The following is a 21,722-nucleotide window of genomic DNA, read 5'->3' as shown; positions in this document are numbered from 1 at the left end:
GACAACTGAGGTTGCACAACAAAAGCAACAACAGATTAATAGGGTGGTGCTACTAACGTAATGGTGGTTAATCCATGGGGCCGCTGGGCTTCTTGAGTGGAAGATCAAATCCATGCAACAGGGTGAGCTGAGCTCCCATAGTTTGTTCCAGGTTCTGCCTACGTGAGGCAGTAGGAAGCTGTAATGAACAGCCAGGAATTAGGAATGAAGCCCGAGTGGACTTTGGAGCACTAATGTAGCTCTTTGAATAAGCAGGCAGGAAAGAACTTGGCCCGATGAGGCAACTCCACCCATCAGTCAAGATTTGGAAGGCCCTTGGCCCGATTCTTGGCACAGAATCAGCAGCAGGCAAGCCCAAGGCAGCTGTAGAGGGATGCAGGATTTGGGGCCAACATGGCCCAAGGAGGCTGGAATTGATGCCCGGTGAGGTGGAGGGGAACGCCCACACAGGTTGAACTTAGCAGCAACAGACTGTGGCACTGTGGATTAAACCACTGAGCCACTGGGCTTGCGACAGTGAGCTATGGCCCGTTGCTCTTCACCCAGCTTCTGGGGCAGAAGAGAAGGCTAGGAGGCCCGAATGAACAAGCATGAATAATTAGAATAAAGCCCAAGGAGGCTGGAATCATGAAATACGTATCAATATACATTTCCAAGATTTTTCAGAATAAATGAATCAGCAGATACTGATCCTGGAGATAGGGAGGGACATGTCACACACAGCACATCTCAGGAGGAGGAAGCACATTGGTCAGGTTTGGGTGGGGCTGAACCTGGCTCTCTTGGCACGGGGACGTCCGAGGAGGGTAGGATGCTGAAGTCAGCAAGCAGCATTTGGGAATCAAGCCTGAGGAAGTTGCAGGCCTTTGGGAAGTGGAAGGAGCTGCAGGACTCGGAAAGTTGTCATGTAGCCAGCAGTGTAGACTTTTGGACCCATCGGGCACTGAGGAAGTTGGCAGCAAGGTAGACAGTTGTGCTGCAGGTTAAACTGCAGTGCTGCTGAGCCACAGAGCTTGTTATAGATGCTGCTGCTGCTGCTGCTGCTGCTGCTGCTGCTGTTGTTGTTGTTGTTGTTGTTGTTGTTGTTGTTGTTGTTGTCCATCTTAGTATGGGGGTGCCCAGGCAGGCGTGGGGGGGCGAGCCCAGCTCTAGAGGAATCAGTAGCACCAACAGGAGAAAAGGGTCCAAGGTGCTACTAATGGTGGTTAATCCACAGGACTGTTGGAAACAGATGCTCTGCAATATGAAGCCGTGCAATGTGGTGACACCTGTCTGACCCTCCTGTCACATCCGGGGGTGCCGGGACAGGCTCTGGGTGCACCAAGAGAGGGTTTAGGCTTGGATGCCAAGAGGGCTGGCCTGGGTCTGCCCCAATCAAAGGCTGTCTGAACATCACCCCATCACCATATTGCCTGGCTTCACGTTGCAGAGCTGATGTGGTTTAACCCGTGCCAGGAAGGAGTTCTCTTCTCCCAGTCAAGGAGGCAGAAGGTGGAACAAACAGCCCGCCGGGACTATGTCACCCAACAGGCAGTCAGGGAGGCAGAAGGAGGAACAAACAGCCCTCCGGGACTGCGTCACCCAGCAGGGAGGCAGAAGGTGGAACAAACAGCCCCAGGGACTACGTAACCCAGCGCGCAGGCAGGGAGGCAGAAGGAGGAACAAACAACCTGTTGAGTCTATGTCATCCAGCAGGCAGTCAGGGAGGCAGAAGGTGGAACAAACAGCCCACTGGGACTATGTAACCCAGCAGTCAGTCAGAGAGGCAGAAGGTGGAACAAGCAGCTCTCCGGGACTACATCACCCAGCAGTCAGTCAGAGAGGCAGAAGGTGGAAGAAAGAGCCTGCTGGGACTACGTAACCCAGCAGGGGGGCAGGAGTTCAGCAGTTCTCGGTCTGCTGGTCTGACTTGATCTGGCTGGCAGGCAGGCAGGAGTTCAACATTCTTGGCCTGCTGGTCTGACTTGATCCAGCAAGCAGGCAGGCAAGCAGGCAGGAGTTCAGCAGTTTTTTGCCTGCTGGTCTGACTTGATCTGGCAAGCAGGCAGTTCTGACTTGGTTGGAACTTGGCCCGAGGAGGCGACTGGAATCAGCAGCTGGAGTTCTGACTGAGGGGCAGGTTTACAGGCCAGCAGGCAAGTATGCAGGCCTTTTTTTTCCAGGAGGACTGGAGGGTGGGCAGGTGAGTAGGCAGGCGGGCGCAGGCAGGCAGTGTGTTAAGGGAAAGACTCATTGGAACCCTACCTCTTTGGGTTCAGCGAGGGGAAGCCCAACAAGGGAAGGTTCTCCTTGATGAACGGCAGTCTCTCCACAGTAACGGGATCCAAACGCAAGCGGCGTGGTCGGAGTATGTCTCCGAGATGGGAAAACACGCGCTCACTCTGGACACGGGGTGGTGGTGGAAAGGAGGTTCATGGCCATATTGGACAAATCTGGCCATATGACTAGTTTCCTAGCCCAGTAATGGAGGAGATCTGACTGGTGGGGCTGAGGGGGCTCAGCCAGATATTCCCGCACCATTATCAATGCCGAATCCTCCTCGGCCAACTGTCTTTCCTCTGAGGCAAGTCCCAAGGTCACCACAGAGCTTCAGTAATGTTGGTGGTGAATGGAACCTTCACCAGGTGAAGTCCTTCCCTGTGGTTTTGGCAAACCACCCTGCCCCTCGTGGCCTGATGTTCCCGTCTCACCATGCAAGCGTTGTGACCCCAATGCCCTGCGGACCTCAGTGGAAAGCTCTGTTCTCCACTCCTCGAGGTCTGAGGTGCCTGCTGCCAAGCCCCCCTTGATTTGAGGATGACACAGGCAGGCCATGGGGTAAGCTCTGTCACTGCAGACAGGATGGAGTCACTTCTGCACACCTGCCTGCAACCTCTTCACCAAAGCCATGGTCCGTGGAAGGAGGGAGGATTCCGGTGCCAAAGCAGTCTCCAGGGACTGATCGAGGGCATGAATCAGGGGGATGACCTGCCCCAGGCTTGCTGTATAACCACACAAGATGTCTGTGGTTTCCAGGAAGGGATTGAGCACCTCCACCATCTGGGAGAGGGCCAGCCAATCCGTGGCACTGATGCCCACCTCTCTCCCCCACGAGCAAAATGGGCATGGAAGACATGATGTCCTCCAAAATGGCCTTCTGTTCCACCAGGCAGGACACCATGGTGTAGGTGGAGTTCCACCTGGTGGGCAGGTCTGTCAGGAGAATGTGGGTCTCCTGACCCAACTCCTCCTGCCTCTCACGCAGCCGGCGGGCAACTTTCGGGCTGCAGGAGAAGTGGTCCACCAGTTGGTGGCATTGCTCCAGGAGTGCCCGCGTCTCCTGGGGCCCTGCATCCCACTCGGGCTTGACGTGGCTGTGCAGGCCAAGGGCATTGCACACCACAAGGTGTAATTTGTGCACCATGCATATGATGCCCTCAAAGCCCACCGTGTTCAATGCCACCAACATGTTCCGCCCAGTATCTGTGACCATGTGGCCACTGGTCACCTACTCCTCAGGTGCCCACTCCTGCAGCGTGGATGGGAACTCATCAGTGATGTTCCTCCCCATCACTTGAGCTTCTATGTGCCATGCCTGCAGCTGAATGGACCTGTAACCTGGGGGCATGTCAAGGGCCTCCCCCTGTGGCCCTGTTGCCGATGTCCTGTCACTACTCAAGTCCTCTGGCTGCCACCAGTGGGCTGTGAGCGAGAGGTAGCTGTGCTGACGTCCACTCCACAGGCCCGCTGTGAAGTGCACCTTGTGCACCTTGTGCACCATCTCCCTCACAGAGTCATAGAGTGAGGGCAGCACTCTAGAACTGAGAGTTCTCTGTGAGGGGAGGTTGTACCAGGGGAAAAAAAAATCCAGCAACTGGCAGAAGGCTTGAGATCCCACGATGGACGGTGGAAGTCCGAGCAGGGCGATCGTCTCAGTGACAAGACAAGTGATTGCCTGCTGGGCCTTGCCCTTTGACCGCCGGCTGAGAGTCATGACAGACCCAAGAGGTGCCACTTCGTGGAGCGTGGCCTGCCTCATGCTCCCATCCCCAGAAACCCCTGTGACTGCCCTTTTGAAAGGAGGTGCCTCCTTCTGCCTCCCCTGGAGCTGCTCTTTTCCCTCTCCCAGACAGTGTGCCTTCCCTGGACAGGAGCCTTGGGTGGTGCCTCTCCAGGTTTTGGCAGAGGGCAGTGGAGGACAGATGCCTGGAGTCTGACCCCCTCAGGGACCACCCCAAGGCAGGTATTGCAGTGTGCCAGCCGTGGGTCATTGCTGAGCGATGTGAAATGATCGCACAGGGCCCCTCTGCCATGTTTGCCCAAACGAGGACCCATTGCCCGCCCCTGACTGCTGGCCTGGGAAGAACTCTGTGTCCCAGGGTGCTGCTGGTCTGGGAGGAGGGAACAGATGGCTCTGGGGACAGTGGGGAGGGGCTGTGAAGCCTGCCCTGCTGTCACTGGTTCTAAATTGGACTGGGGATCTTTAGAAACCAGTAACTCCTCAGAATCCTCTAGGAAGAGGAGTGGCAGTTCTTTTGGCACCTCTGGAAGCTTTGGTTCCCTGCCTGCCTTCAAGGCCACTGGAGGAGGGACAGTGGCACTGGTTATCATAGATGTGGTTGTGCACGTGGTGGTCGTGATGACAGTGCTGCTACCTAGCCTGTGTAGCTTCACACCCTTCTTCACCTTGGACTTTTAGTTTTAGAATGATGATGGTGTAATTCTTTTACTAAAATGTGACCTGCCTGCCTAAACAAAGCCCCCCTCAGTATAATGTAATTTGGAAAGTCCCCCCCCCGACCCATTGTAGCAGAGAAGCCAAAAAAGTCCAAATAGAAAAGCCCTGTCAACTAAGTCTCAGTCTCTCTCTCTCTCTCTCTCTCTCACACACACACGCACACGCACCCCTCCCCACACACACACACACCAGGAATGATGGATCCAGCACCCACCAAATTCTGAGAAACACAAGCCTCCTCTCTAAAATGAACGTTTGAAAACTGAATATAAAGGAAAAGAGATTCCAGTCACATGCCGACAGTCCCCCCCCCGGACCACCCACCCACCCACCCACACACCCCTTCAGGAAAAAAAGGTTTGATTGATTTGAATTTGAAATGCAATTAAGCCCTTCCGAAGAAGTAACCTTAGCCAGTGGTTCTTAATCTTTGTTACTCGGATGCTTTTGAACTGCAACTCCCAGAAATCCCAGTCAGGACAGCTGATGGTGAAGGCTTCTGGGAGTTGCAGTCCAAAACTCCTGAGTAACCCAAGGTTAAGAACCAGTGATATACAGCAGTCTGTTTACACTGCCAACTCTTTGCTGCACCCACACTCTCTAAAAATATTTTCCAGGTGTTTTGTTGCCAACTATTAGTTTGCTTGTTGAATGATTTTTAAAGTTTATACACAAAATAACAAACTGATTTCTAAAAATACATCTTGAACACTTTCAGGTCCTTTCACAGATGTAGTCACTACAAATCTTAAACTACGAAATCCATCAGACAGAAAAGTATGTTTTAAAGTGAAGACTACAGCACCTCGCCGGTACTGTGTGAGGCCAAATAGTGGAATTATTGATCCAGGATCATCTGTAACTGTATCAGGTAAAATTATTAAATATCTTAATACTGGGCTCTTCCAGAAGCTTGCTCCAGAAGCTACAAGACTTTTAGGAGGAAGTTCATAATTAAATGATAGTTTTGTCTTGCTTCAGTTTACTTTATCAACAGGCTGTTATTCAAAGTGTGAATTTTTTTTTCAACATTTAAAAATATATCTGATATTTGTGGCCTACTGTGCACGTTCTGCTTCATGATGGCATTAAATGAACAATTTTAAGTTCCAAATGAACTGCAGTATACTGGCAGTCATGTAGATTTGTCCTGGATCTGCCATAGAATTTCTCCCATGCCTTTACCTTGTGAGATTTGCTCTGTTGGAAATAGCACCACCATTGTTTTTCCTACAAGAACAGAAACCCTTCCAAGTTGATACCTTTTTTTCCAGACAAAAAGGTTTAATTAAATCCAGAATTGGGGGAGGGGGGGTTGGAATAGGCCAGTGGTTCCCAAACATTTTCAGCTCATGGCTCCCATGGCTTACTGGCCACAGGCTACAGCTCCCCCAATATGATGCTTTGGGTGAAGGAGGAGAAGGGAGGGAATAAGCCCGGTCTGAGAAGTATTTCTGTAGCTTTTGCAATGCTGCTGGTTGGGTTTGGCAGCGCCCAAACACACAGTTTGGGAACCACTGGAATAGATGATTGAAATTAGTGTAGTCTATTTATTAGTCACAACTTATTCCTGTTGATTTTGTTGTATCTACAAAGGAAAAGCATGCGTATTCTAAGTTGTAAGTGATCATAAATGTGTGGAAATGGTATAATGGTTCAGCTGTGAGAGGTTAAGGCAGGACCCTTAACAAAAGAGTCAGACCTCTGTTTGAATTTGTTGACAGCCGCATCCCAAAGTTCTATGATATAATTTTGAATACAGTGGTGCCTCGCATTATGATTGCTTCGTTTAACAACAAAATCGCATTACGATGAACTTTTTGTGATCGCAAAACGATGTTTCCTATGGGGGAATTTCGCTTTGCGATGATCGGTTCCCTGCTTCGGGAACCGATTCTTTGCAAAACGACAATTTTCCAACAGCTGATCGGCGGGTTCAAAATGGCCACCAGGTAAATAAAATGGCTCCCCGCTGTGTTTAGGGACAGATTCCTTGCAAGACAGGCAGCGAAAATGGCCGCCCTATGGAGGATCTTCGCTGGGCGGTGAGTTTTAAGCCCATTGGAACTCATTAAAGAGGTTTTAATGCGTTTCTATGGGCTTTTTAATTTCGCTTTACGATGTTTTCGTTCTACAGCGATTTCGCTGGAACGAATTAACATCGTAATGCGAGGCACCACGATATTTAGAAAGGACTACCATAGATGGTCTGTTGGCCTTTGTAGTGTAGTTTAATAATTCCTTGAATTTTAATGCTAGCCGATGTTAAGGGAAAGGTAGCCATGGCAGATCCAAGAGGCCAAAAATTGGTCACTAGACCCCTTGCTCATATCTACGGAGTGCCCCCTTGCATCCAAATTGTATGTTGCAAACACTTGAGGAAGAGGAGTTCCCTGGAAGGCTTTCACAGCCAGAATCCGATGGTTGTTGTAGGTTTTTCGGGCTTTAGGTTTTTCAGCCAAACAGCCCTAAAAACCAACAACAAGCAAGAGGAGTTCTATTAATCCTCTTTCTGGTGATTGTTAATTATATCCTTCCTATTTGAATAATAGTGTATCTGCCCTTATTTGCTCTCTCATGTATAGGACCGGGTACCTCTTTTCTCCCTGTAAGCATCCCATGGAATAAGAATGATTAAATAGCCTTGTAGCAGATTATATCTATGTTTTTCAGGTTTTTATGTTTTGATTTACAGTGGCTTAAGTAACTACTGACATTAAATTACAGAGCTCAAGTTGTTAGGCAAAAATAAAATATTGGAAATAATTTGTAAAATATATTCACAGTATTGGGGGTGTAACAGCTTCTTAAAAAGAGCACATTTATAATAAAAGGTAGAATTCATTTCAAGTGAGATCCCGGTCCAGTTATCTTATCTATTGCTAAAACTGTGCTCCTTACTATCCCAGTCAATCTTTTTTAATTCTGAGTTTCAAATGTTTCAACAATCACATACCTTTGTATTATTCTTATTTTCTTTGTGCAGTCATGTTACAGCCTTTTGACTATGATCCAAATGAGAAGAGTAAACACAAATTTATGGTACAGACAATCTTTGCCCCACCAAACATTACGGATATGGAAGCTGTGGTAAGTAAATGAGGGCCTTAGATTACAGTTTTTAGCAGGCTAATAAGGTTAGCCCTCCTATAGTTTTTTTAACAAGATTGCCTAAGCTTATTTTAGGATGTTTCACACTTCTTAGAGTATGCCTGATTTCTGCTGTGCTAGCATAAGTGTGGTGTAAATGTATATTTCATTTAAAAACTATATAGGGGAATTTGGCTCATTTTCTTTCCTTCAGTGAATAAGTAGTACCTTTGTGACAATCAGTAGTTACTGTACCATGGCTTACTGCAAATTATTGCCATAAACCTGGCCTAGTGACGAATATAGTTCAATCTAAGGGGAAAACTACATAATTCACATTTTTAAAAAGTGTAATATTATAGTTTTTTTTTTAACAGTGAAGGAAAAGTAGCCTTGTAAGCTTTTGTATAGAGTACTGACACCATTGTCTCAGGCAGGATCTTTTGAGAAGTACTGTTTTCTGGAATAGATGCATTCTGTTCTTATTAACATTTTTGGTAATGGCACTTTTCTGAAAAATGTCCAGGAAGAAAATAAAATGGTATTCTTTTGTCCAAGCTGTTAAAATGTGGGCTAGTTGATACTATTGTCAGGTGAGTTTGTAACTAATTCATTGTTACTACTAAAAGAATACTAACTTGTGGTTCCCTGTCATCCTGGAAAGAAATGGCAGGTGTGGTGCCAGATGTTTCACTGGACCTTGTGATGTTCAACATATTTATAAATAATTTGGATGAAAGAGTGAAAAGGTTGCTGATCAGATTTTCAGATCACACAAAACTTGGAAAAGCAGCTAATATTTCGGGAGACAAAACATGACCTTGACAGACGAGATTTGAACCACAACAAATAAAGCAAAGTTTGACAGGGATAAATGTAAAGCGTGACATACACACAGGAAAAAACAGATGCAGAAATATAGAATGGGTGCCACCTCGTTTGGCAATAGTATGTATGAAAAGGATCTCTTTGGTAATTTCACAGTCACAAATACATGTGTATGTGTGTGTTTGTCTGAGAGGCTTTTTTGAAATTACTGCTTTTGTTATAAGAATCCTCATCTTCTCACTTAACCTTGGCCTTTGCTTCTGTTGCTCTTTGTCTTTGTAAACAGCCATGCACTTTTAAAGCTCTGAAGTTAAATTGCAGCCTCTCTTTCCATTGAGAAATTTAGACATGTTAACTCTGGAAGTTTTTTTAAAAAGACTAGCTGTAATCAAAATCCATTTTTCCTCTTTTCCTCTTTCTGACCAACTTTGGTTAGCAATCTCAGAAAAGAAACAGCAACTCTTTCTCTTCAGACCATTATGAGGTGCTTTTTGTTATGGATGAGGGGGAATCACAAAGACTTTGGAAAACAACAAACATAAAACTCGAAAATACTTGTTAACTACCTCTCTGTTTCTCTGGTCTCAGGACCCATAATCTGTTTCAGAATTTTGAATTTTTGGCTAAATTCCTCAAGTTCTGCTACAGGTGTGCAGGGATTTACAGAGTGGAATAGCTTCAAGTTCCTCAGAATTGTCCACTTCTTTTTCTCTCTCATTAACTGGTACTTATAATCTCAGTAACTCACTCTGAGACATTAGTAGTACAGTAGAAAGAATAAAAAACATTTTCTTTCTTACAGTTGTGAACAAACAGCAAACTGGCAAACTTGACTGCTTTCAGCAACAGATCTCAGCAGACTAAATAGAGGGGAAAACACTGAGCAGAGAGGCGGAACTCTCTTTGAATTCAGAGGTAGAGAAGGAGCAGCTCAGGCCAGAAAGATCCCTCCCAGCTACTCCTACTAAAGGCAGTGTGCCAGGTTGAAGGGGGATCTTAAATGTTTACCCTTAACTCATCTGGTGGGGCATATCTTCTCTTATAATGGGTCAGTTATCATTGGTTTAAATTTTCTTTTGTCTATGGAAGTATAGTGAAAACAACATAAAGAGGAGATATTGCCAGACCCAAGGCTTATAGAATGCTTTCAAAATTTGACAAGAAACACTAGCATGTAAGGAAACCCACAAAAGCAGTGTCATAAACACCCAACAGACATAGGATATTGGCAGGGGGAGGATGAACTGACTGAGAGTGGGAATGGAGTGGCTAGAGAATGGAAGAAGAGAGGCATATTTTTTAAAAATGTCACAGTTGTGGCTTTCCTGGTTTAATCATCCAGGTAGCCACGGTGCTTCAATTTGTGATGTAATGAGAAGGAAACAGAGAGAGCAATGCATGTAGACACAAGACTAGTGTGTCTTGCCTTAATACATTGAAATATTTGTATCCAAACCAGGCCAGTAAGATTCCTGAAATCTTACAGTGAGGTGCATGTCTGAAGGAGTCACGTCTAGGTTTCTTACTTCCTGATCCTACTGTATCATGTTATTAATGTCTGTGTACTAAGCAAAGTTTGCATGTTATGAAAAATTCTTACAACTATTTTGAGTAAGGTAGTTATATTTTAATGTGATTTCATTGTTGCCATAGTGGAAAGATGCAAAACCTGAAGATTTAATGGACTCCAAATTGAGATGTGTATTTGAAATGCCTAATGAAAATGATAAGCTGGTAAGTAAAAAAAAATTGCTTGTGACTTTATTTGCCAAGTCTGTTTCTTCATTTTTAATTTGCATTATAAAAATAAATTTGTTTCTTCCTTTTTGGTTTGTATTTTAAGATATCATGTACTGGGTCCTTTTGAGGGGAAAGGTGGGGTAAAAATATAATAAAGAAAGAAAGAAAGAAAAAGAAAGAAAGTTTGGCATCATAGAATCATAGAAAAGTGAAGTTAGAAGGGGCCTACAAGGCCATCAAGTCCAATTCCCTGCTCAGTGCAGATATACATCAGTGTAACTACCGTATTTTTCAGTGTATAAGACAACCCCATGTATAAGATCCCCCCCCCACTTTTCTTACTCAAAATTTCTTTCTTCGCAAGAAAGTGGAGAGAGAAAGCACTTTCCTCACAAGAAAGTGGAGGGGGAAAGCAAGAATCAAAGCGCTTTGATGATTCCTGCTTTCCCCCTCCACTTTCTTACACCTTCCATGTATAAGACTACCCTCAATTTTTAATCTAAATATTTTAGACAAAAGTATTGTCTTGAACCCCAACACTTTATGACATTTCTTCTAGCCCATAAACACTCAGTGTTTGTAACTGCTTCACCAAACTACTTCTGGATTGAAATGTGGCATCTGTTGGGCCTGCATGTCCCTAGCTAATTTTGTCAAATTTAAAAGTACCCTTTTCAAAACACTAGACACGGTTCCAAGTCCTCCATACAAAGCACGTTACCATAGTCTCTCAAGACTGAAGGATGCCTATGAAGAGTAGTCTTGGAGCTTCGAAGTCATATTGCTTGTAAATTGAGTGCAAGACAGTCCATTTTAACAGACATAGGGCTGTGTTTCAGAGAGGCACAGAGAGATATTTCTCATTTGAGATTGGATAGCATTGAATAATTCTTGAGTCACATGCAGTCTTTGGGAACAGTGACTGTTCTGAATATGAAAGTGCATGGCAATCATACAATTTCATCAGTGTTGGATTAAAGGCAATCCTGCCACACTTAATTGTGTTTAGTAGGTGTGCGAGTATTTGAACAGTACTGAAATAAGTTGGTTATATAAATTAAAAGGGGTTGCTTGCATTTGAGTTACATGTGACTTTGATTATGACGTTTCAGTTAAGAATTATCAGTGTAGCTCCTGAGAATATTGAAATCTTTGGGAAGTGCTAGTCCAAGAGGCAGGACAGCTTCTTAATGTTTAATGAAGGACTTGCTAAATCCCCTGAAACTCTAAGATTCCAGGAATATAAATATTGTTTTGAACTGGCTTCTAATTTTAAATGTGCAGTAGTTTTGGAAAATACCAGTGACTTCCAGGATTGGCAGTTGCATTTCCATCACATTGTAGCCTTTGTCTGTGCTTCTTAGATCCTTGTCTTCTTGTCTCTACAGCACATTGTTCTTGGGGATTCTGTGTCTTCCTTTTCTCTCAGTTGTCTAGCCTCATGATAAATAGTTCTTGTGGTCATTATTGTGACCAGAATTCATTATTGTGACCAGAATACTAGACTACATTATGTGTGGGCCAGAATTCTCTTTGGAGGTTCACAGAGAGTACGCTTGAGGAAAAGTTTGTCATGGTTTCTGTAGTGGTGTCAAATACATGCAGCTTTAGAGGACTTGGGAAAAGATAAAAACTATGGCATAAACTTAATAGTAGTTGCTCTTGGAGTATACCTGTTGAAATGAGTTGGATTTGTTAGACTTAACTAATTTCTATTTATTTGTGAGCCTAGAGTACTCTGTGTTCACTTTCCTGTTTCAGGAAGCAGTGGTGTGAAAGAGAATATTAAGGTATCAAAAATGATATTCACCATGGTGAATTGGGCTGGGAGTTCTGTCCCATTTTTATCACCATGTTGTGTTATTATTGCTTACCTTTAATTATTTAAGGTAGACAGTTATTTGCTTTTTGTTCTATAACTTGAAAATAAGGACAGTGCCCCTTTCATAACAGACCTGAACTCTGTCTTTTCCTTCTCCAACAACTACAGAGTCCAGGAAGTACGGGAGGCATTCGTACACACTTCTGGCTCTGCCTAGAGCATCCATTTGATCTGTTTAAGTTTTTTTTCACCTAAAAATACACCCATCCAGCCAACCCTGATGGGATTCAGGCAAGACTTATCTTTGCATGTAAAGTGTACACCAAAATAAGTGTCAGAGTATCCAGTTCCCATAAAATATGGTGCATGTAGAAAATAATATAGCTCTTTTATTAAATAGATACAATTACCATTTTCCCAGGAAGTTTTCAAACATATAGCCATGTTAGTCTGTGCAAGCATATCCAAACAAAATTTTAAAAAAAGGCATAAACATGGTAGTGTCTTGAACACTAGATGTTTAAAGAACAGGCCAAGACTTACGTATCCAGAATCAGCTTACTACAGGGCAGATACAGAAAAATGACTGAATACCATTGGTTGTCACCTTCAGCTCACAACTGAAGTCATCTATATGGATCATTAGTCATCTACAACCCATCCCCCCCCCCCCCCAAGATTCTTAGGCTCCCTTTGGTCCTGGAGAAATCTTTGGATACAGCAGGGTGGTGTGGGAGAGGGAGTCTTAAATTTAATATGGAGTAACTTTACATTACTAAATTTCAGCCTTTGTTATTGGGGAAAAAAGAAATATAAAATCAGATTACAGAGTAAGGCAGCTAAAATCAGATTCACACATAAATTCCGGAACTTATCAAAAGGATTAATTATTTTGTTATTCATAATATATATTAATAAACAGTTCTCACTGCAATGTTTTTCATGGATCAGATCCCTCTGACATTTAGAAGAGTTGCCAGGATATCATTGGATTGGATAATAAAGGCTTAGGTTAAGAAGTTGATACAAGAACAGGCCTCATTGGTATGCAAACAGCCTTTCCATTTCTTGTGACATATTGAAGGCAAACTAGGCCTTCTTAATTGAACTTTAGTATTGAACAGGAAATTATGTTGTAGCAGTTTTAGACCAGACCAGGATATAAACTGTTTTTGAACTTAGCCTCCTATCCTGGCTTTTGAAAAGCATGTTTAAACATAAATTTCTCCCCTCTTCAGTGCACACCTTAACATAGTGGATTAGTTTGGATGTGTCAAGGAAGATAAGAGCAATGCTATCCTGAGACTAAACTTTGTTATAAGTCTGGGGTAACCTAATACAGAATGGTCAGTGCCAATGCATCAGATTAAAATGCTTCCATTACCTGAAAGAATTAATAGTTTTATCAGAAGAGGAGAATTGATCGTTCTTTGAAGGGCAGCTACAGTGAGCAGCAGTAGCAGAAGATGACACTAGTAGAAAGGCTTCTATAGACAACACATTGTCTAGGATAAGGCAATGATAGGTCATTTCTGAATATTTATACCTTGAAAGTCCTACGACGAGATAATTCAAAGGAAAGCAAAAGGTTGTGGTGGAATATGACACTCCTAGGTTGGAAGGCATTCAGTCATCTATTAGGGAAAAGTAAAGGATAACTATGAAAATACTTGCTAATCAAGCAATTGAATTAGCTAGTTATTGATGTGTGCCGGTGCCAAAGGAAAGTCCAAAGCTGCACAGTGCAGAATGTACATAGTGGTAATATGGAATGTGAGAAATGAATCAAACTATGCTTGAAATTGTAAAACAAGAAATAAAATATAAATGTAGTAATTTGGGTAGGTGAAGTAAGTGGACTGGAATAGGATAATTACAAATCAAGAGAAGAAAATAGGATAATTACAAATCAAATTATTGCAAAGTTTTATTATGGGAATGATAAACTCAAGCAACAGTGCAGTTCTAAAGTGAGACAAAGCAAAGCAGTCTGACCAGCCAGATTTCATGAAAGTGTATAGCCGTGGTTCATGTCTGTGCTCCTTCTGCAGATGCTGAAGAAGAAATAGAAAAATGTATGCACTTGTTCAAGAGGAAATTGATTATGCACCAGGATGTGCTGATAAACATGAATAGAGATGGGCATGAACTGCCAGTTTTTGGCAGTTTGTTTACTGGTCGCTCAGCTTCCCTGCCCTGCCTCCTCTGGGTACTACCTCTGAATGGTTGCCTGCTGGAGGGGGCGGGGTGCCAAACCATGGAATACTTGTAGGGCCAGTAAAGAAACTGCCAAACAGCAGTCCTCTGCTGCTGTTGCTGTTGCCTCTTTACACTTGAGTATACTGGGTAAATCTTATTTGTGAGTAAACCAATGATCCAAAGACCTGCATGGATGGTGTTTTGTCTTGCAATACAAGGAAGTAATTGCTTCCTCTCTTCAAAGTTAACCATAGTTTAGCATTACGTCTTGACTAGGATTAAAGATAGCAAAGTTGGCCAGCATGATCAGAAAAGAATAGTATGTAAACTGAGAGACATTTCTGTTTTCTCAAGTACATAGGCAGAAATGCCAAGATTATGGCAATCTTTCTTTCGTGTTTAAAATTGTTATATCTGTAGAAAATGTAATTTTAGAATGAGCTGGAGAAAAGGTAAAAAATGTTGTATTTCCTCCCCCCCACTTCTTTAGCTGTTTGGCTCTTTGAAGACTTCCAACATGTGTTTGCTAACTTTCTACTTTTAACAATACTTATTCCCCCCTGAGTTTTGTTACCTTGGAAAATAAAATATTTAATTTTTAATACGAATGTTGATTAAAGAGTTGTATTTTTCAAACAGTATTTTAAATTTTTGCAGAATGACATAGATGCGAGTAAATCTGCTCCAGTGCTCAACACAGCTAAACAAGATGGTCCAGTGCCAAAGCCACATAGTGTTTCGCTCAATGACACTGAAACAAGGAAGCTAGTCGAAGAATGCAAAAGACTTCAGGCGGATGTGGTGAAACTATCAGAGGAAAACAGACACCTGAGAGTAAGTTTCATGAAGCTGGGATACTTGCTCTTAAACAGTAAAATTGGACTGGGCAGAATAGTTTGTTAAATTTCTTAAACCATAGTAGTTCTAGAGTCCTTGTTGCACATTCAGTCTCATTTTCTTTTTTCTGAGAATAATGAACAGCTGGATTTCTCAAAACCATTACAGTTTTCCTGGTTAGAACATATTTAACTTGACAGATTTTTCTTTATCAGGAAGGTAAAATTGTTTTTAAACACATTTGACAGAGGAGAGAGAGAGAATAATTTTTGTGCCACCTGTTTCCCATAGCAAAGCGTGCTGCTTATATACCGCTTATATGTCGCCCCATAGCACTGCAAGCACTCTCTGGGCAGTTTACAAGTTAGTTATGAAGGCTACACATCCCCCCCCCCCCCAGAGAGCTGGGTACTCATTTTGCCGACCTCGGAAGGATAGAAGGCTGAGTTAACCTTGAGCTGGCTACCTGGAATTGAAAACCGGGTCGTGAGCACAGTTTTGACTGCAGTACGGCAGTTTAACCACTGCGCCACGAAGCTCCTATAGAAGGACTCCAGGTAGCTCACAGTAAGTAAAATACAAGTAAATTAAAAAGGAAAATACATTATTCAATTTTAAAAAATAAAACATAGACTAGTATAAAATAATTATCTAAAACATGTTTAAATTCTTTAAAAGCACAATTAAAAATACTATGTGCAGATTTACAGAAGAGTCAATCTTAAATGCTCAGTGTAGTTTAAAAGCCTGTTAAAAAGAAACATCTTGATCTGTTGCTGGAAGGACAAGAGGAAAGGGACCAACCTTGCCTTCCAAAGTAGGGCACACCTGAGAGCAGCCAGGGAGGAGGCCCTCTGTGAAGGCCGTGACACTGAGAAGGGCCTCTCATGAGGATCTTAGGAGCCAAGAAGGCTGGTATGGGAGATACAGTGGTGCCTCGCATAGCGAGGTTAATCCGTTCCGGATTAACCTTCACTATGCTGAAGCATCGTTAAACGGTACAGAAAAGCCCATTAGAACGCATTAAACCATGGGCCAAATACTCACCGTTCAACGAAGCTTCGTAATGGCCGGCAGCCATTTTCGCGCCCTCGCCTCGCTTAACGAGGGCGCGAAAACGCTGCGCGCGGCCATTTTGGCCGCCGAACAGCTGATCAGCGGGGGTCGTTTTGCGAAGATCGGTAAGCGAAACGCTTACCGGTCTTCGCAAAGCGAATTTTTCCCTATGGGAACAACGTTGTGCGATCGCATTAGCGATCCGAAAAAACGGATCGCTATGCGATTTAATCGTTATACGGTGCGCTCTTTAAGCGAGGCACCTCTGTACAGTCCTTCAGATAGCCTGGGCCTAAGCCGTATAGGGCTTTTATATGTCATAATCAGCACTTTGAATTGGCTTCTGAAAGAGATTGGCAGCTAGTGAAAATCTTGGGTAACATAGCAGTTATATGCTTCCTGTAACTGACCCCGGTTATCAGCTTGATGGCAGCATTTCAAGCCAGCTGAAGTTTCCAAACCATTTTCAAAAGTAGCCCCCCATTGAACACGTTACAGTAAATCCAAGTACAGTGGTGCCTCACTTAGCGACGTTAATCTGTTCCAGAAAAAATGTCGCTAAGCGATTTTTAAAAGCCCATAGAAATGCATTAAAACTTGTTTAATGCGTTTGTATGGGCTTTAAAACTAACCTTATGCGATGATCCTCCATTGCGGTGGCCATTTTCAGTGCCTCTAAAGCGAGGCAACACAGCGGGCGGCCATTTTGTTTTCCGGCGGCCATTTTGAAACCGCCGATCAGCTGGCTGAAAATGGGAGCTTTGCAGTGATCGCTTCCCCGTGAACATCGCAAATTTTCCCCATAGGGGCCATCGCTAAGCGATCGCTCTGGCGATGGCCAAAACCCCATCGCTAAGCGATTTCATCGCTCAACGGAGCGATCGCTAAGCAAGGCACCACTGTAAAGTAATATGAGATACATTGATCTAAGCTTAATTGAACTTCCAAACTGGCCTTTCTGTTCAGAAAATCCACGTAATACCAGATAAATGTATTTCAGATAAATGTATTTCTCAAGAATTTAATTTTTGATCTGGTACTGCCAAATACATATTTTACACTCTCTGTTTTTTGAAAAGAGATTTCAAAAATTGCTTATTTTTAAAAGAAATTTAGAAAGTCATTTAATTTTGTCAACATTCTTTGAACTACTACCAAGGTATTTATTAGTCAAGACACCTATGTTGTTATTATGTGCCACCAAGTTGATCTTGATTTATGGTAACCCTATGAATGAGAGATCTCCAAAGTGTTCTGCCCTCAACAGCAGTAATTTACAAACTCAAGACTGTGTGTCAATTTATGGAGTCACTCCATCTCATATTTGGTCCTCCTCTTTTCCTGCTGCCTTCAACTTTTCCTAGCATTATTGTCTTTTCCTACGAGATTTGCTTTCTCATTATGAGCTCACCTTTAATGTCTGCTTCCATGTGCCATCACTTTTTGCAGTCTGCTTTAATTTTATGGTTCTACTACTTGAACTGCCAAATTATGGTATATTTAGGGCTCTATTTACACAGTTTGCTTCCATTAGATTTTGGGTGATTACTTCTGCTCTCACTCAATCACTCAGTCTACAACAGTATCCGTTAAGTCTGAGAATGAGCTTTTGAGGTATCTAGGAAAGTAGCAAAGATGAGGAGGTTACGTGTGTAAAGTTCATTCTGTTTGAGCTATTGAAGTCCAAGTTATCGTTTACATAATGAAGTTTTATGAAGTAACTTTTGAACAACAACTGGCAAACATCAGTTCGCTCTAACATCTCATCCTTTTCTAAGATGTAAAGTGATGCCTTATGACATTGGAACTGGGAGGCTGTGGTTTACAGTCCAGACTGTTGAATCAGGATCTTATTGAAACAGATGAAAAACTGTGTGTTCTTAAAATGTTGTTCTGGTTTTCCTCTGGCTAATGAATCAGCATAGACTGGAGTCTGTAAGATTCTGTCCTTTATCTCTTATCATAATTGTCTCCTATGTCATAACACCCTTGAAAGCTGAACATTACAGAACCAAGTTAGAAGAACAGTGAGGAAAAAAAAGACTTTGCCTGATTTTCAGGTCCTCAAAGAGGCACCCTGGTTCCTCAGTCTACTCTCTTCCAAGAAAATTATGTAAATTCAGGAGAGGCTTTTAGGAAAAAGGTGAAGGGGCACCTTGCCTTGGTATTCTTTATTCAAAGCAGAGTACAAATGGGCTTTTTTCCATTTCTGAACATGCTACAAACCTGTGGAAATCTTAGTTTCTAGGAGGTCATGTATTTCATTCTCTCTATAATTTGGAATCCCTAAATTAAGTCGGGTAACATAATAATGACCAAGACTGTTTGAACATTTTAAAGAGCTGAGCTTTTTGTTTCTTGTTTTTGGAAGTGAGTCTTTATAAAAAGTATTTTTGCATATGGGGGGATTTTTTTTCTTCCTCTTTGTGCTTTGGTTTAGTATCTTTCAACACTTTTGCCTTCATTTTTGTATTAAGTCTTGACAGAATTTACAGATAAGTGGTGTACATAGAAATGCATTTGTATGATATCATCAAGAATCTTTAAAACATTTAAATACCCCAGTTCACTATATCTCACATTCTCTCTTTTGATGACTTTTTTATTGATGAATTTCTTCCATGTATTTTCAGGATGAAGGTTTGAGGCTGAGAAAAGTGGCACACTCAGATAAACCTGGACCATCAGGCTTGGCCCTCCGGGATAATGGCTCCAATCCTCTTCCCTCACTTCTTGTTGTAATTGCAGCCATTTTCATTGGATTCTTTTTAGGGAAATTTATCTTGTAGAGAGGGAGAAAAAGAGAAGCACGCAGAATGCAGCTTCCTTTTTTTTTCTTGGCCAGAAAAAAAATGTATTTACCTACCACTTCATTGGTAGTATGGCCTAAATGACCATTTGTGTACAGCATCATGCAGGCTTTGCCTCTAATGATCTTGCACGGTTAGACAACACAGTAAAAAGATAAACTGTTCGGCTGCTGGACAAAATTGTATATTAATTCATCAATAGCAGGTGTCAGTTGCACATTCAGTCCTTTATGAAATTCATAAATAATGAATAGTTCTTTCTTTCTGTGGTTTTAATAAGAGTTAAAATTGTTCAAAGTCTTGTAAATGTTATTTTAATAATCCTTTTAAAATTTTATCTGTTGCTTTGGCCTCTTGGAAAATGATTATCAGAATGCTCTTCCCGGTTGTTCAGAAATATGATGATGCATTCTGTGGGGAAATGGTTCCTCTTAGTGTGTAAATTTACCTTACTTTGCTATATCATGCAGAATTTCTTATCCCTTGTGAGGCGGTTGTTGAAAAAGTTTGTCATCCTTACAGCCCTGTCCCATGGTATTTAACATACAAAATAATAAAACTGTTAACAGACTCCCTGCTGGATAGCTTGTTTCTGTGAATTGTTCTTTTTAGAAAGGTTTTCTAACATGTTTTATACATAATCTGCTTCTTGTCACAGAAGAACATTGTTAATTTCACTAGCTGTACCTTGGGCTGGTGCCAGTGATGAAGAAACTGGCTTCTCTATGTTGTTTAAATCAGCAACAGAGATTTCTGGATTTTAGCAAAATGAAGGGTCATATAAGATTGGTTTTGGGACAGGGACTAAACATAAAGCAGATATTTTAAAATTGTCTTTTAAAGTACTTTTTGGCTTGCTGGTATTTCTGTTGCTTCACTGAACTTCTCTTATTTTTCTGAAGCCCCCATTATTCTTTTGTTCAGATTTATTTAGTCCAAATGTCCCTTAAACCTAATGCTCTATGTAACATTTACATACATTTCTTTTATATAAATATTCCAAAGTTGATACTGGCTGAGTAAATTTTGATCATTTAGTTTTGTGAGAAGAGAATAAAGCTTTGACCTGCAAATGTCTTGGCACAGTTGCTCATTAGTGATGCCTACTGTCAGTATTCTAGAAAAATTATTTTATTGGATCTGAACTGCTTTTTTGCACTTAACCATGTGGCTTGTTTTATTTCTGCTCTTTATGTTATTTAGATAATTTTGGAAGCACAACAGAGCTATTTTTAAACCATTATCCATCAAAGGGTATTATTTTAAAACTGACATTCTGAAACACATGTAACTGTAAGCAGCATTTTGTATATTCTTGGATAGGATGCAGCTAAGTGTGTTAAATCTTGTGTAGCTGAACAATATTCCAGCAAAAATATACATCCTTGGTTGCCTTTGATTTCTGGTGGTATTTTTAATGGAAGATGTACTTACATCAGGTACCACCAATGCTCTCTATGCTAAATTTTTATAAGACATCTCACAGTTTGCAAAGAAGACAATGAGCAAGCTACTGCTTGATGTTTCACTTAAAAGCATGCAAATACAGACATTTTCCCGTGTGTGTTCCGGTATCTGCATTCAAAATTTCTCTGACTGCGGTGACTGCAAGAAAATAAGCTCAGATTTGGTACTCACATCAGTTTTAAACCCAAGAAGACTCTTTATACTGTGGTGTTCATGAATGGTACATCAGAAGAAAACATTTATTCCTTAAAGGAAGTTGATCTTTGGAAGATTACAGGGGGAGGGGACTAATGTACAGGCTGTAACTTCTGGATACATTTTAATATTTCTGTAATGAGGAGGAAAACCTCAAAAACACATTTATTGTTTAAGTAGTATATATATATAGTCTTGCAGTAATGGCTACACATTTTAGGGTTAAATAGGAGGCAAAACTCAAGCTCATAAAAAGTTGACTGAATTGAAAAGCTGTGTTACAAAGAATTCTGATACAGGCATGATCTCATGCTACAAAGATAGTGAAGTTCCAAAGTCTATAGTCTGATTATCATAAATAGAGAATTAGTTTATGAGGATTGGTTTAGACTGTTTAACAAGGCATATGCTTTAAGCATAAATATTACTGAATAACTCATGGTGCGTTTGGGTGTCATAACCAGTATATGTTTGGTGAGGTGCTCTGGCTTATATGATGCAGTTTTAACTTCTAATAATCCTTTCATAACTGTATATAAAATGTAATGCTAAACTATTTTGCTCTCAGGAGTGATTTTGGGTTATATCAACTGTATTCAGTGAAATTATGTAATATGGATTAAATTGTCTGATACCGAAACAGTTGGAACTTCGCCTGATTACTTGTGAACATATACATGAGGCAGGTTTGTTCTCTTTACTAGTTAGTGTTTTGAAATTTGTGAAAGACCTGTCCCCAAGTTAAGTTTTATGTATATTGTGTATTATTAGTGGCTGCAGCCTGGGTTACACATGTCTTAATATTTAGAGTCCGTAACATGGCTTTAGTAGGTACAGTATTTACGCAAACAAATTATTGTGGAAAATATTGTGAATTTCAGTTATGTAGGAGTCCTAAAAATGCTAATGAATGAACTGGTATGAGAATAAAGTATCCCTGCCCTTCTATTCACTACAACAT

The 21,722-nt window shown here is 41.8% G+C and overlaps 1 protein-coding gene across 1 annotated transcript in view; it reads left to right on the top strand.

Moving 5' to 3' along the window:
- Positions 1-21,401, top strand: part of VAPA (VAMP associated protein A) — a 43,695-nt gene extending 22,294 nt beyond the window's left edge. The window contains exons 2-6 of the mRNA XM_020793487.3: positions 5,436-5,588; positions 7,704-7,807; positions 10,289-10,369; positions 15,054-15,230; positions 18,923-21,401. Coding sequence (XP_020649146.1) covers positions 5,436-5,588; positions 7,704-7,807; positions 10,289-10,369; positions 15,054-15,230; positions 18,923-19,078 — 671 coding nt within the window. The 3' untranslated portion in view covers positions 19,079-21,401. The remainder of the gene's footprint in view (positions 1-5,435; positions 5,589-7,703; positions 7,808-10,288; positions 10,370-15,053; positions 15,231-18,922) is intronic.
- Positions 21,402-21,722: the final 321 nt, after the last annotated feature.

The sequence above is a fragment of the Pogona vitticeps genome, chromosome 4 (genome assembly GCF_051106095.1).
Source record: "Pogona vitticeps strain Pit_001003342236 chromosome 4, PviZW2.1, whole genome shotgun sequence".
NCBI lineage: Eukaryota > Metazoa > Chordata > Lepidosauria > Squamata > Agamidae > Pogona > Pogona vitticeps.
The sequence above is the reverse complement of the archived record's forward strand: the minus strand, read 5'-3'. Positions and strand labels throughout refer to the sequence as shown.